Genomic DNA, 15,000 nt, shown 5'->3' with positions numbered 1-15,000 from the left:
TATATATATATATATATATATATATATATATATATATATATATATATATATATATATATATATACCGTAATTACTCTATGTTTCGGACACTCTAAGTTTTTTGACACGCCGTTTTTAAGGAAAAATAATTGTTTTTTGTGACTATTAATTTTCGGACACACGAGTTTTCGTCCATTATTAATGTTTCTAAGTTTTCGGACAGTATATTTTACAGCGCTATTTCACCACATTTCGGTCCTGTTTTCAATATCTTTTGACACTTCGATCATGGAGTTTTACCACCAGATTAACATCATAAAACATGGCAGGTGCATGCCTGAGGCAACGGACCATTACATTTGCGTTTTTGGGTAAATAGCCCTGTAAACCGGTATTAAACAATGGTTTCGTCCGATAGCATAAGAGTTATAATGACAATTACCAGGGTTATTGCCAATTAACAGTTCAATTATCTACCGCAATGGTACTACCCTTTCTCAGTAAAATAACTGTGACATATACTAAACGCTTCAAAGTGTGATGCACCCTATTGAAAATTTTACGAACAATGGAAGGTGTTAGACAACAACTATCGGAAATGAGCAAACAAAGAATTCATAGTTTGCTTTTTATTGCGTTAAATACAGGTTCATACTAGCGAGTATCGGTACATCACATTCTCATCTTTGAACTCGTTGGTCAAAGTACAACCATGTAGTAACTTTCTGTCGAATAAATTAAGCATTTAAAATTATTTAAAATGCAATACAAACATATATAACTGTAATTTGTACTATACGGAATGGTATTTTACAAGCGCGTGCTATTACCGGTAGTCGTTGATACAATTGACGCTATTTTCGGACACTTCAATTTTCGACTCTAAGTTTTCGGACACCTGTAATTTGTGAATATTTTTCGTATCTAAGCTTTCGGACATGAAAAAAATAATTATTTTTAAGTGTCTGAAAACATAAAGTTATTACGGGGGGGGGGTATATGGTGTTCATAATTTGCCCTCGATATACTCGTGTAAGCATCACGCACATCTGCATGTACCAAAATATATACGAAAACGATTGTTCATTCATGATTTAGTAAATATGTGTTTGTATACTAGTATTTTTTAATATATGGTTCTTTGTGCTTTTTTTCATGCGTAGACCAATGTCGATCTTTGAATTCTTTGAATTAATACTTGTTCTTATACTTCAGCAAGCACGTGTGTGAATCTAGAGAGTACTGACTTCCGTTGTGCCGATCTCGATGAGTTCCACTTTTGTTCTAATGTGAACTCCGCCATGCACTCCATCGCGAAGGAAAAGTGCATGCTTCACTGCGGCTTCTGTGGTTTAAATGGCGTTGTTACTTCGGCTACCACAAAAACCCATCTACCAACGGTTATTGCGACAGCGTCCACAAAAGGTGACATAACGCTGTACGTTTATTCGAATAGATCTTGTGTTGCACGTTGTTCTTTGATGATGAATAATCATTACAGTTTGAAAAAAGTGAATATTTGTTAACTGTTGACCTTTAAGTAACGCACATGTTGCCGAAAGAAAAAAAACATGTATAGTTTAACCAACATAAAATGGTTATACATACTTATTTCAAAAATGAAAAACAAAAAGAAACTTAATAGACGTTTGAACTAGGAATCTTCAGATGCAAACACTCAACCACAACGCCACGCTGGCGTCGAAGGTAGAGGTCAGCAGTAAATGTCTGCTGCACTCAATAATTAATAAACAGCTAAACGACCCTTTATTATTGTATTTGTTTTGATATTTGATTATCTACAAACGAACATATTCTTTTGATATTTTTATTAGTCAGAGCTGTTTCATAGATTAACTTTTCGAACTTCTATATCCAAAAGCATGATCAAAATTAATCAAATATATATACACGCAAACAAGGCAAAACATCAGCATTAATCTTTTCACACTGCAGAAACTTCGACGCTCGGCAACGTTGACATTACCGTCAACATGGGGACCGCCTTTACCCTTGGTGTAGACAGCACTGGTTCAGGTGCCTGTGAAGACATAGAGGATAGCCATTTCCAGTGTAGCTACTGGAAGGCTCTTGGATACTGCGCACCGGATACCGTGCCTGGATACCAGGTTTCCCTACTGCAGTGCAGGAAAACGTGCGACCTTTGTGATGTGTGATGACCTTATAGGTATAGGTCTTTCAAGAATGTTTATCACAGGTCGTCGTGGTGTAATGGATATGGTGTCCGCCTAGCGACCGGGAGGTCACGGGTTCGATCCCCACCGTTGGAGCGTTCTTTAGATTTCCCCCAAGACACCAAGTACTGGTTCTAGGCCCAGGAAACGGACTCGAGAGCGTTTATATAAGCCTAAGGCTTTCGAGGCAATCGAGCTGAAATATAAATAGGTTTAAACTAAAGAATGTTTATAAAACACATTAAACAAAATTATCAGATGTTGCTAAGTTAATTACTTTCATTCTATGGATCGTTAAAGGAACATCTAGATATAAACAACACGAGTATTCAAGTATTTAATATTGTTTTAAGTTATTTGTCTAAAGATGTGAACTAAATAAATTTTGTTAGAAACCCTGTGATATATTCACACTGACAAAAATATATATTTATATTTAACTGGCGAATTGATTGCAAAATGTCATCAACTGCAAAAAACACAACATTACTCACACCGCGCTTTCTTTCCGTTTGATTTACCATAGTTTATCGATAAACAAAAACCTTCTTAGGTCAATTCTTACTCCAAATGCGATGTGATTTGCAAATGATGCAATTGTTTTCAGTGGAGTGGTGTACATACACACTCGATTCAAGATTATCAATGAACACAACATTATCAAGGACACTGTTTACACAAAATCGAAGTTACTTGCACATTTTGCAATAAAGGAATAAATCAGGTTGAGGCAAAATTTAACTGTGTCTCTTATGCGATACTGCGAAAATCAAATGGTCAATGCTCGTGTTTTGTTGTTTATTTTCACGATTCATAATCAATTGAACATTGTCGAGTGATATATCATGTTTTGCGTTTATTGCGTTGACTATAGTGTGTTGCATTTAAAGAGCATACTCCGTGTGAAGTTGTAGTTGGTGTAATGTTTTTAATTATTGCCAACATTAAAAGGATCTTTATGTTTGGCGAAGGATTGATGGATGGATGGATACACTTAAACATTGTGTTTAGACATAAAATAGTATGATGTCATTTTCTATATATTTATACAGAACTGTGAAAAATATGCTTGGTGTTAATTTGTTTCATTATATTTTTAAATAATTAAATAATTGTCAAAAAGTTTCATATTGCTTTCAGATTGCACAACGCTACGAAGAATATAACAAGTTGCAGATCCAATGAACAGTTGTATGTAGCAAAATAAAAATCTTTAATTTCAAGTGTCTTGGTCTTTTATACTGTAGCAAATTATTTGAGCCATACTTATAATGCATAGAGTACAGCTGATCAACTAAATGAAACATGCATAAATACAACATAGAACCAAATGAAACGTGCATAAATGAATACTTTATTATATTTTACTTCATGAAAAAACAAACACATAGCACCAAATGTCCTTTACAATTATGGCGGCCATATCAAACACATATACATATACCTTTTAAGCTACGGCTAACGCATAGAAACACGCGACTTAAGTAGTTGGTTGGTTAAGTAAGCAATTGACAAGGAACATTTAACCTGGCAATCCGGATTTCATAAATGTTATACAAAGAAATTGCGTAAAACATATCTAAACCGAACCTGATATTGCCATTTACGTCTTATCTTTGAGACACAATTATTTCGTTGATAATTTATAAATTCAGCATGAGTGAATATCTTCTCTTTTCTCAAGGGGAATTAATTTTATTCTGCGATGTCTTTTACAGCCAATCTTCTTGTTTTAATTTGACAGGGTTTCTGGTATATGTTTTTAAAATAAAACGTGTCTATAAAGTATTCCAACAGGACCATTTTAGATTACCTAGAATTAGATCATCTATCTTTATTCAACTTACCACGGTTTGTTAAATAATTCTAAACTTTTTGGAAACTTCCCGAAGTTTATGTTTACCTATTCATATAGGATTACATTTATTAAGTACGCTGCCAGTGTTTGTCTAGTCTAACGTCATCCATTCCATTGTTGATCGGCTATCGGCAGTTCATTATATTTGTAATCACATAGTCAAACCTGTTTTGTATTGATCACGCGATAGCTAGCAGGGCATTTTGATGAAAAGTACAGAGAAATGAAGTTCGATCAAGATTTACTACAAATATAATACTATAAGTTTTTAGTCTTTAGTATAACTATTTTTATATTTAATAACATAATGGTTCCAACTTCTGATAAACGTTACATGTATTCGGACTACGCGAATATCAAACATGTTACCTACTTTAGTTTCGCTCGAAATCTTAAAGCCACACACCATAAAATGCATGTTAATCAATACATACAGATGCAATTTGAAAGTGTGCAAAATTGTCATTAAATCTATAGCCTGGTTAGCAAGTAATTCATTTTTGTCCTACTGTAACGCTTTTAAAACCGACAGTAGGATTTCTATACGTATACGTCCACTTCGACAAACGCGATTTTTTTTTAAGTTTTAAAGTGCAAAAAAGACAAATTTCTACCCTGTAATCACCATATATATTCTAATTGACATAGACAAAATATGATTCTTATTTATACTTAAATTTAGTATGCCAAATAAGTTGTGTTGCTTTACACGGTACTTTAAACACGCTTTTGCTTTTTATTGTTGTTTCATACCTTTTTACTTTTATCATTCTACGTATTATACGTGGGTCTTTCGATGAATTTTACCTATGAAAATTTATGTTTAGATATAAATTTAAATATAAATTTACACTTGAAAAAAATAAATAGATCATTGATATCATTGATATGTTCTATGACTCAGTACGTTTCAAGGACTATTAAAATCTTGGTGTAAGTTTTGTGTAATGTAAGTCATGTGTCTAGTTTATTAGATAAATGTTACAAATAAACGGATCGTGAACGCTCGCAAGCTGGGGATCGGCTAGCTACTTATATATATTGTTTTATACAATTAAGAAATAACGAAGGTATTTATGTTATATTATCATAAATATGGTCTTTACTCTAACTATTGCTACAGGAACTTCGATCACAAGAACTTCGATGTCTTCATCTCATGTGTCTTTCTGTCTTATACAAGTTAGAATATTACATTACGGGATGCATTGTAAGTGATACTTTTTTAAATGGTTCCAAACAACACATACCAGCCAAGGCAATTGAAAGCACCTTGAACAACAATTACCTCTTTCTTAACCCTGGTAGTGATGAAAACAATTCATTATAGATGTTTCACTTTCATTCCACAAATATACGTTTTATGGATTTTTTTTAATTAGCAAAAAGTTATTTAAGTGTTTAACTTGAGGTGAATGTTGTAACTAGATTTCCATTTTCCGAAATATACAGTTACGTGTAGATACGGTATTCGTATAGCAAAAATACATGTAGAATTTTCACACTGTTACAAAATAACAATTACATTGTATAATTACGAAATTACGAAATTTCACCACACACGGATATAATCGTAATCTAAGAAAATATATTTAACTGTAATGCGTCGAAATGAAACCGATACCCTGTATTTTTGACAAACGGTGTTTTACTTTATAAACTTAACGACGCATTTTGACACATAGCTTTTAATATGTAAACATCAAAGACGAGGAGTGTCTCGATATAATCTTTTTTGACAACGTAGCATTCGAGAAGTTACATGTTTCATGCCTATTGTTATTTGAATGGTTTTCTGTTTAGCTCAAGAACCTTCGTTTCTCTTATATATAATCTTTTGCCGAAATGTTGGTCGCACATTTATAGAAGTCTTTACAAAAACATCTCCAATATTGTCATGGAATTATCGCAGGTATTTTGTGTAACAGTTGTTACTTTGAATTAGCACTTCCAAGTTGAGCCGACATGCTATAATCATTTTTTATAAACACAAAAGTTTTGTGTTTTTTCTCCCTGTTTTTTACAGGCTTTTGGTCCGACGCATTTACGTTCAATAAAATGACAGAGGAAGTCAACAACAATGTTCTCCTAATATTTGTTTTTAGTTTAATTATTCGTTTATTTCAAATTCAAAATTAGATGAGGTTTCAGTTGATACCTGAAAACCCATGCAGATATTTCAAACTATTTTAAATGTTTCTTAGATACCAGCAAATCACAGTTTTTGTAACACATGTGGGTCAACAAAAACAATATGAATCCAACATGCTGTTGGCGTACAAACACTCTTAAGGGCCAATTGAATGAAGTAAACTTGAAGTTCTGCATCATTAGGACACCAACTCCAATCGATAAAGATCCGAGCATTTCATGACAAAACTTTCGGTATCTCTTCAGTATCTCATAAATATCAACGGATCCTTTGAGAACCATATTTGGACGGTTATTTCCGTAAAAAACAATAAATGGCCTCATTTATGTGTGAATAAAAAATCATATTGACATGTTTAAATGAATTATTATTTTATGCTTTAGAATTAAGTGTACGTATGACATGTTTGCAGAGCATCATCAGGGCATTGTGTCGACGTCCACCCATTGCGGTCCGAACTTTCTTGGTAGGAACAGTGTATATTTAGCAATGTTAGTTACCAGACAATCTAATGTACGATTTTTTTTCAATGTAATTTTATCGTATATAAAGGGTCACGTATGCGATGTTCAGGCCTTTAGCACTTGGACGCTTACAGGTTCGAGGAAGCTATGCGAAAAATTGACCCGAAAGTTTCCATCCCATACTGGGACTCCACCCTCGACATGGATATGGCTAAACAAGAAAACACAATCGTGTTCTCACCGAAGATTTTTTGGAAACGGTAAAGGACATGTCACCACGTGACCATTTGCAAACTGGGTAACCCCAGTCGGTCCACTGACTAGAAATGTTCACTCTAATCAACAAAAGAGAATATCCGTATGATTATGACGCGTTGTCGGACTCGCGACATCAAATGTGCTACTGCGTTACCTGACATTAACATCAATCGTCTTCACGGTGGTTCTCACCGTCGGGTTGGTGGACAGATGTCCGGTATTACAACAGCCGCTCACGATCCCGAATTTTTACTACATCACGCTTTTGTAGACTACATTTGGGAAAAGTTTCGCAATCATCAATCATTTCGTAAATCCTAGATTATGGAGTCTATCCCATCTTTAATTACCCAGAAGCCACTGGTCAACATGCCCCTGAAAGACCAATGGACGGATTACCAGGATACGTCAACATTGATGGTTATCAAAGCTATTGGACGCAAAACTGGTACAGATACGAACGTCCTGATTGTGGTTCTCCATATTTAACATGCGACCCGGTCCGCAAAGTATGCATTTCCACTGAACGTAAGCTTGCTCCTCATAAATTGTCTTCACTACGTCTTGAACCGAGAGAATCTTTGCCAGATGTTGAAGCTAGATCGGAGGTCGCAATGCTGAATATTGGTGCAACATTCTAGGCTACTCCAGCTAAATACGGGACTCTTATGACTTGAATTGCAGTGGCTGGTCGTAAGAAGAGGGCCATGCCAAAGCAATGAAAAATGTTTATAAAGCAATATATTAGAAATATTACAAAACGTAGCACTATCTCTTGATATTAGAAAAAAATAAGTTCATCGTATTTCAAATGATTTTGCAGGAACATTCTCAGCGGTGTATTTCAGGGGAACGTGTTGATAGTGTATTGAAATGCGTTTTCATTCCATTCATCCTATATTTTCATGAATTAATCAATGCATGCGACGTGATATGTACATACATATTGTTTAAGCTAAGTATCGGTTAAACAACATTGATAAACTAAAAACCTTTAAATAAGCATTACACGTAAAACAATTGAATAAAGAATAACACTTTTTTACATTTCAGTATCGACCCTGGTTAAATTCATGTTCGTTATGGGTGTGTTGTGTTTTGTTATTGTTCACTTACCGCACATGACTACCTCGTTCTGCAAACCTTATTTTCTGCATAGGTAACAGAGTGTACCTGATTGTGAACTTCGCTGCGCAACTTAACTAGTATTCTAACCCAGCGCCGTATATTTAGCCTCAATATGTGATGTACCTATTATTAATTATTTATTCATATTTTTTCATATCTAATTTTAGTGTTTTATAGTTTTCTCAAACGCCAGCTACCATAAAAAGATCATATTGCATGTTTTAGCATACAACGACAGTCAACACCATTATCGACGAACATTACTTGACATTCAGGTTAAACACAAAACAAGCAAATAATTGTCATACTTGATTTGTAATGAACGATATAATGTTATCGAGCCAAAATCTTGATTCTAAATGATCATTTTTTAATGTAATTTCACCTTGGTTTCCACGATGTTATATAAGAGATCGCACGAAAGTTTCTGCATTTTACCTTTTTCAACTCTAAAATGTTTACATAAGAAGATGTTAATAAAATTCACCTTTTGTAACCAGAACACACGAAATATATTTTTGATTGACTGTCACTGTTTGACTTGATACACGTATGAAGAGTGTGCATCGGCTTGATTGATGAACGCAACTCTTATTGATACTGATAATACGTGATCAATTGGAAAGCAGTTGAGGTTTGAACATTGTTTTGCTTAAAACCGATGTTATTTGTATTTAAATATGTATTTCATTTTCGCATTATTTTTTACTACAAGAAAGTGTGAAACCGTAATACTTAGTTAATGGTTTAACACAATTGAAATGTATATGTAATTGCACATACCACGTTAATATGGATATTTTTGAAGGACATCACCACTGTCAATTAATAAAATTTACAGACAGGCATACAGTAAGTTCCTTTGTGAGAGATGCCCATTTATCCTCAATCATTACTTTTTCATCTTTCGAGAAAACTTGAATGATTGATTGGCTTTAAAAAGAAGAAGGAAGAGCGCCTTGTTACAGCAACCTTAAAAAACGTCAAAAAATTACTCTGTACGTAGGTATTAAACCTCTAAATTGATACAGCGGTAAAATTGTATACATCCATGCCTGTACATAGTATTACAAGTATTGTGAATATGCGTACAAAAGACTTTACGAAGAAAACCCCTAAATATATTTGAAAAAAGTAATTGGTCAATAATTACTGAAATTAAAAATCGGTACGGAATGAACCATGGTTCAATAGTTTAATCGTTAAAAGAAACTGTTATGTCTTGGGTTATTTTTATACCCATAGAAATATAGGGAAAGAGCTTATGAAGAATCATGCTTACCCAAAAAATATGGACTATTTTACTAGAAAGAAATGAAGCAAAAAAGTGACATTGTATAAACATCTTCATGATAGATATAAAGTTGTGTCTTCTTTCGATAAATTGAGGTACAAGCTTGAGGAACATACAAATGTGTTAAACATAACAAATTTATTAACAGTCAGGCTTAAAAATGGATAACAAACTAAAAACAGAAAGCATATGATATCAATAAAAAGAAAACTTTTTATTTATTACAAGTGTTTTACATTCAAACACATTTTTATGAGTACGCTTTGAAAACATTGTTGACTAAAAAAATCTTGGTTATACTGCTTTCACTCACATAATTTACTAAATTAATGGAATTTCAATAAAAATTGAATTTTTTCGTCGTTGGTCTTATGTTAATTCATTCAAATGTTTATACATTTTGGGGATGAACAATTATACAAACTATCTGGAATTATCTTGCATTTTATATCTAACGAACGTTACATAAATCGTGTGTGCTTTACCTTATCTTATCATTTTTACATCTAATGTTGTATTAAGATATTACTGCTTTGTAATTCAATGGAAATATAAGGGTACTTTCCTAAACAATTACGCTTCGATTGTGTAATCCATGCGTTTTCATACCCAAAATTATTCAGTTGTGCACGGTAAATGTCTGGCCCCGCGTTCACAAAGCGATTTTGCAATCGAAAATCGACTTTCACTGACATCGATTTTCATTGTTGCCTATCAACTTCAATGGAAATCCATTTTCATTGACAAGCATCGTTTTCGATTGCAATAAAAAGGTTTTGTGAACACGGTGCCAGGAATACATTATTTATTTGTCTTCCTCGCCTCACTTGCATGACATTATATTGAAACGTACAAAAATAATAGCAAGTTGTGAAGTAGACGACATGGTCTTTCAGGAGGCTGAGTGAGAGCCATTGAATTACATTTTTCGGCGTTAGCTGTATACGCCAGCTTTTCACCTTAGCCTGACCTTTGTTAGCGTCCAATAGAATTCAAATTAAACTTCCCGCGGCCAAGTACAGACGAATACACTTCATTGACTGCATTGGCTGATTTGAGAATACGACCAGAACATTGGAAACATGTCCGCGTCTTTGTAACACTGTTTTACTGCGTGTTCAGCATGAAACAATTTTATATCTAATAAAAAGGCTTAATAGATAGAACAGTTTTACACTCAATCTCGACATCAATACAGTTTGTGCGTCCACCTTTTATTTTCAGAAGATTTTCAGCGCGAGAACGTTTGCACTTAAAGGCTATGTTCTCATATTTAGTACTAACTTCCATATCCCTGTCAACATGTTAACATGTTAAAGTATAGAGAGCAGTGGAAGCGAAGACTCACTTTAATGCATTGCATTTCAACTCGCGAGGTATATCGGGTCAATTTGCGGCCACTGTGTGTGAATGTCAGAGTTTACATACAGGTCATCGCTGCGTCTCTACCCTATATGCTGATCGGAGTTCGCGGCCAGGAAAATAATCGTTACATAATAAAGACGCTATAGCGTGAACTAGGTGAACTGGAATTTTCTTTAGACCAGACATATGTTAAATGAAGATATCCAGCGATATCATATGGTAGTCAATAATAGATTCTTAATGTGTTTTACAACAATACCATGATAAATATTATTTTTAATTTATTTAACAAGAATTATGCCATCATATTGACTAATGAATTAAGCATGAGCGCAATGATTCTCGATACTGTTAATAATCGAATCAAATAGCAACGCCAGACAAACCACTAAAACAGGTTTGTTCGAAGAACGCGCGTATAAATATTTAAAATATGTACGGATACTTCGCGTGTGGCCGGTTGACTCATATGTTTTAATTTCACTTCCATTCTTCTTTTGGTTTTCTGTTTTGTATCTATACGTTTATGACCAGCAAAATGTAATTATGTAAACTAAGCCGTGAAAACTCCGCGTATCATCCCGTACTGCGTTTGCTGCAGCTAAGAACTGCACAGAAAAAGACATTCGCTATCTTTGATCTCATTCATTGAAGTCTTTACCTTTCATTAACTGCAACCACAATCAACGCCGTATATCCTTTTTAAAGATATTTCTTGTTTCATATTACGCGGAAATCTTACGACGCACTGGCGTTTTTATGTAAATCTTGTATTTTCTTCAGAAATCTGTCCGGTCTGATTATCTCTTAAGTAAAGAGCAGGCGCGTTTTTTTTTCTAATCAAAGGAGGTCTTAAAAACAGTTTTGACCTTGCACGTTTTATTTGTTTCTTGTGTTCACCATAATGGAATAAGCACAATAATGTGACGACTGAGCATTTGTTTGATTGGTATTGTAAAGCCAGCACGTAGACACAAAGTTTTATCAATTTTTTGGTCATTCTACAGCATAATGGATGAGAAAATAGTAGAATTCCGTAGAACACTTGATGTTTTTTTTATTAATGGCTGACATATATACAATATATCATACTTTGTAAATGAGGTGAGTGAATGTACTAGACCACATGTCCTTAAAAAATACCAGTGCAAACGTTAAGGTTTCGTTGACGAATATTTCCCTAAGTTATCAGCACGTGATGACTTTGTTAGTCTAGTCTTGATAATTTGAAGTAATAGTTATTCAGAAAATCCATTATTAGATACAGCAGGTAATGAAATAAGATCATATCGTTGATACGGTTCTGGTGACAAAATACATGGAAACCGGACGTATGTGTGATACTTCTTAATTTTTTAATACCAACCTATAAATCATAGTATGAATATTTTAAAAAGCCTCAACCAAGGTACAGGCTATACTGGTGACACTAGAACAATACTGCAAATTTCTTCCCACTACCTGAAATGCTGGTCATATGCATTTGCGTCGTCTGGGTTGGTCCTCGTTATTTCAGAAGATGTTTTGTATTACGTCGGACCGGCGTAACACATCGGTTTTGGTCAAAATCCCTCATACGTGACTTTCAAATAACATGGCAATAGATTCTGAACCGTATTGAGATGATTGTATGAAGCATAACACGGAGAAACGCCCATGTCCACGAAAGCGCAGACGGTGCATTCTCTCAATAAATTAAGGCTTTGTGCGACTACTTTAATATGACTACATACAACATCAGTTGAAAGACATTTCATTCACGGAATTTGGTCAAAGTTGTCGGTACGAACAACGTTGCATGTTACTCGAGCTCGAACAAAAGTCATCAGATTTCATCAGATGTTTGAAGTGCATGACCTAGGGTATTTTGCACATACATTGTATCTGTATGTTGTGATGGATACAGGTAAATGTAAAACATACATCGCCCGTTTGAATAAACGTCTTGTGTGGCCCTCTTGACGTTTGATCTTGCAAATACAAAAGCAATGTTGATGAATGACCATCGGAATCTAGTGCAATAAATTGTTATCTTATTTCAAGTGTGTGCGTAGTAGATCTCTGTTTGAATATTTACCTCGAATGTGTTAGATCCGATATATTGCTGCCAATTAGATGTTGAAATAACACTTGTACTGAGCCCCATGGTAACCTTCATCGGAAGCAGGCATACACACATTGACATCACTCGATGGTTATCACTCTCCGCCGGCCCGGTGGCACTTGGGGATCCAAAACAAGGCGCACATTGCATCACGTTCGTTCCTCAACCAGAACCCGTCATTAGTTGCGATAAACATCAATATTGATTGACGTATCTGGTAATATTTCCCAAATGTTATCTACAGTGCGTGGTCGAGTAACATATATGGAATCTAGGTTGGCTTTGTTTCTACCAAACATACGGGATCAAATTTCCATAAGACATCTGAGTTTCAGTCTTAAATTAAGTATTCAAGCAAACCCCACTGATCCTGCTAAAAGTCATAATGAGTTTCTTGATCTGAACGTACTCATTTGACGTTTGTACGTAGATTTTAATTGGAAATCACTACGAAGTAATCAAGTGTAATGGTGATTATATTCATGTAGCGTTCGTAATGAATACAACTGTTCAGTAGTGATGCCTAACAGACTACAGTACCGAAACAGGTATGCATTGTTTGATGCATGAAAAACAACGCATCTGTCTATATGGCGCAGATGACCCAACATTCCCCTTAAATTTCAAAAAAAAATCTTAAAAAGCGAAGACGACAGGCCCATGTGCTTAATAAACAAATTAAAGAACTGGTGAAGTACAAGTCGTCATTGCGAGCCGAGGCATGACGGGTTTGTGTGCGATCAATTGTCCAATTCATTTTTCAGAAGTGTACATAACTGTATAACATAAAGAAGATCGTATTTTAGATATACGTTTATTTCAATTTTTCATTCGTGTTCTTTGTCAGTTGAAGAAATATGTAAATACTTTATATTCTAGTTACAACGCTATTATAGCATTACTAAACCAGACCATAACTAAATTCATGAAAATGGCAATTATATGATCTTTAGTGGAGCATCTTATTTAAAGAAAGACAGCAAGCTATTTTTGGTAAAAACGCACGATGATATAAAATGTGTGCTAACTTTTATCTATCAAAATGGGTTGTATATTTAGTTTAAACCAGAAGAAGAGATCGTGAACTGTACCCTGCAAACTTGCAAAAGTGCACATGCAAAAACACGATAGAGGCGTGCGATTAAAATCACGATTCCTATTAGCCTGTATGTGCCGTCTATATACGTTCATTACAAAGACGTACATTTGAAAAGACAAATACACACACGTATGAGTGACCTCCATATGAATGCGCTTGTGCTCACAAAACAAGCATGTTTTCTTGCATTAACATACTTGCATAATATTTGACAAAAACTGCCGATCGTTTAATGCATAAACATTAGATAATAGTTATGAAGTCCAAAGCGATTAAAAGGGAACGGTCTTAATTTCGTGTTTCCGCTTTAAATGACTTCAGTATTTTGTTTCTTAAAATTCTGTGTAATGTTATAAACCAGAACTACTAGGATTAATAAGAAATTCAATGAATACACTATTAAGAAATACATATTTTGTTGAGTAAATGTAATACTAAATAATGCGCGTTAATGACGTATGCTAACTGTGTCTTATCAAGTGATGTAAATAATAAGGAATATGGAAAATGTACACTGTAGATAAAAATTGCACACACAATAAACCTTTGTTTCTTACCATCATGCAATAGAGATGTCTCAACATACTGTTGTCATTAAGCAATATGCAATTGTTATTTAACAACGTTAATTGACGGGCGGACGTTGACACAGCTATGTTTTAGGTAACAGGTGATTTAAGGTTGGAATACTTGCGTTCGTTACGGTCTTGAGTTTATAATATATTGTAAAAGTGTTATGTTATATGATAAACATTGATAAATAATAAATGTCAATTTTAATTTGTGATTTTTAGATATTTTGTGTGGTCTGCAGCTGTATGCGGAAAGTAAATTAAACGACTACTGGAATGATCATGCGCTGTATTCAGTATAAATGTTCAAAAGGTTCTTCATAGTATGATACTTCTATCTGTCATATTATTAATACCCAATTGTTAATTAATTACTATTCGTTTTCGCACCGAACCAAAAGTGAAACATATACATACGAAAAGAATACATAAAAATGCATACTTGATTTAAAATAGGTTAACATATTTGGAACAATTATTTTTTATCGTTAGATAAGACGACTATTTAAATGGCGTTGTGATCTTCTAAATT

At 34.2% G+C, this 15,000-nt stretch overlaps 1 protein-coding gene across 4 annotated transcripts in view; it reads left to right on the top strand.

Annotated features, from left to right (window-relative positions):
* The window catches only part of LOC127844809 (T-cell immunoglobulin and mucin domain-containing protein 2-like), a 102,824-nt gene extending 99,427 nt beyond the window's left edge, over positions 1-3,397 (top strand). For 3 of the 4 annotated variants that reach the window (XM_052375318.1, XM_052375315.1, XM_052375314.1), the window contains exons 6-8: positions 1,195-1,404; positions 1,936-2,167; positions 3,315-3,397. In XM_052375318.1, the coding sequence (XP_052231278.1) occupies positions 1,195-1,404; positions 1,936-2,156 (431 nt within the window). In that variant the 3' untranslated portion in view covers positions 2,157-2,167; positions 3,315-3,397. The remainder of the gene's footprint in view (positions 1-1,194; positions 1,405-1,935; positions 2,168-3,314) is intronic. The other variant, XM_052375317.1, reaches the window with a different exon arrangement.
* Positions 3,398-15,000: the final 11,603 nt, after the last annotated feature.

The sequence above is a fragment of the Dreissena polymorpha genome, chromosome 9, assembly GCF_020536995.1.
Source record: "Dreissena polymorpha isolate Duluth1 chromosome 9, UMN_Dpol_1.0, whole genome shotgun sequence".
Classification (NCBI taxonomy): domain Eukaryota; kingdom Metazoa; phylum Mollusca; class Bivalvia; order Myida; family Dreissenidae; genus Dreissena; species Dreissena polymorpha.
This window is presented reverse-complemented; position numbering and strand designations above follow the sequence as displayed.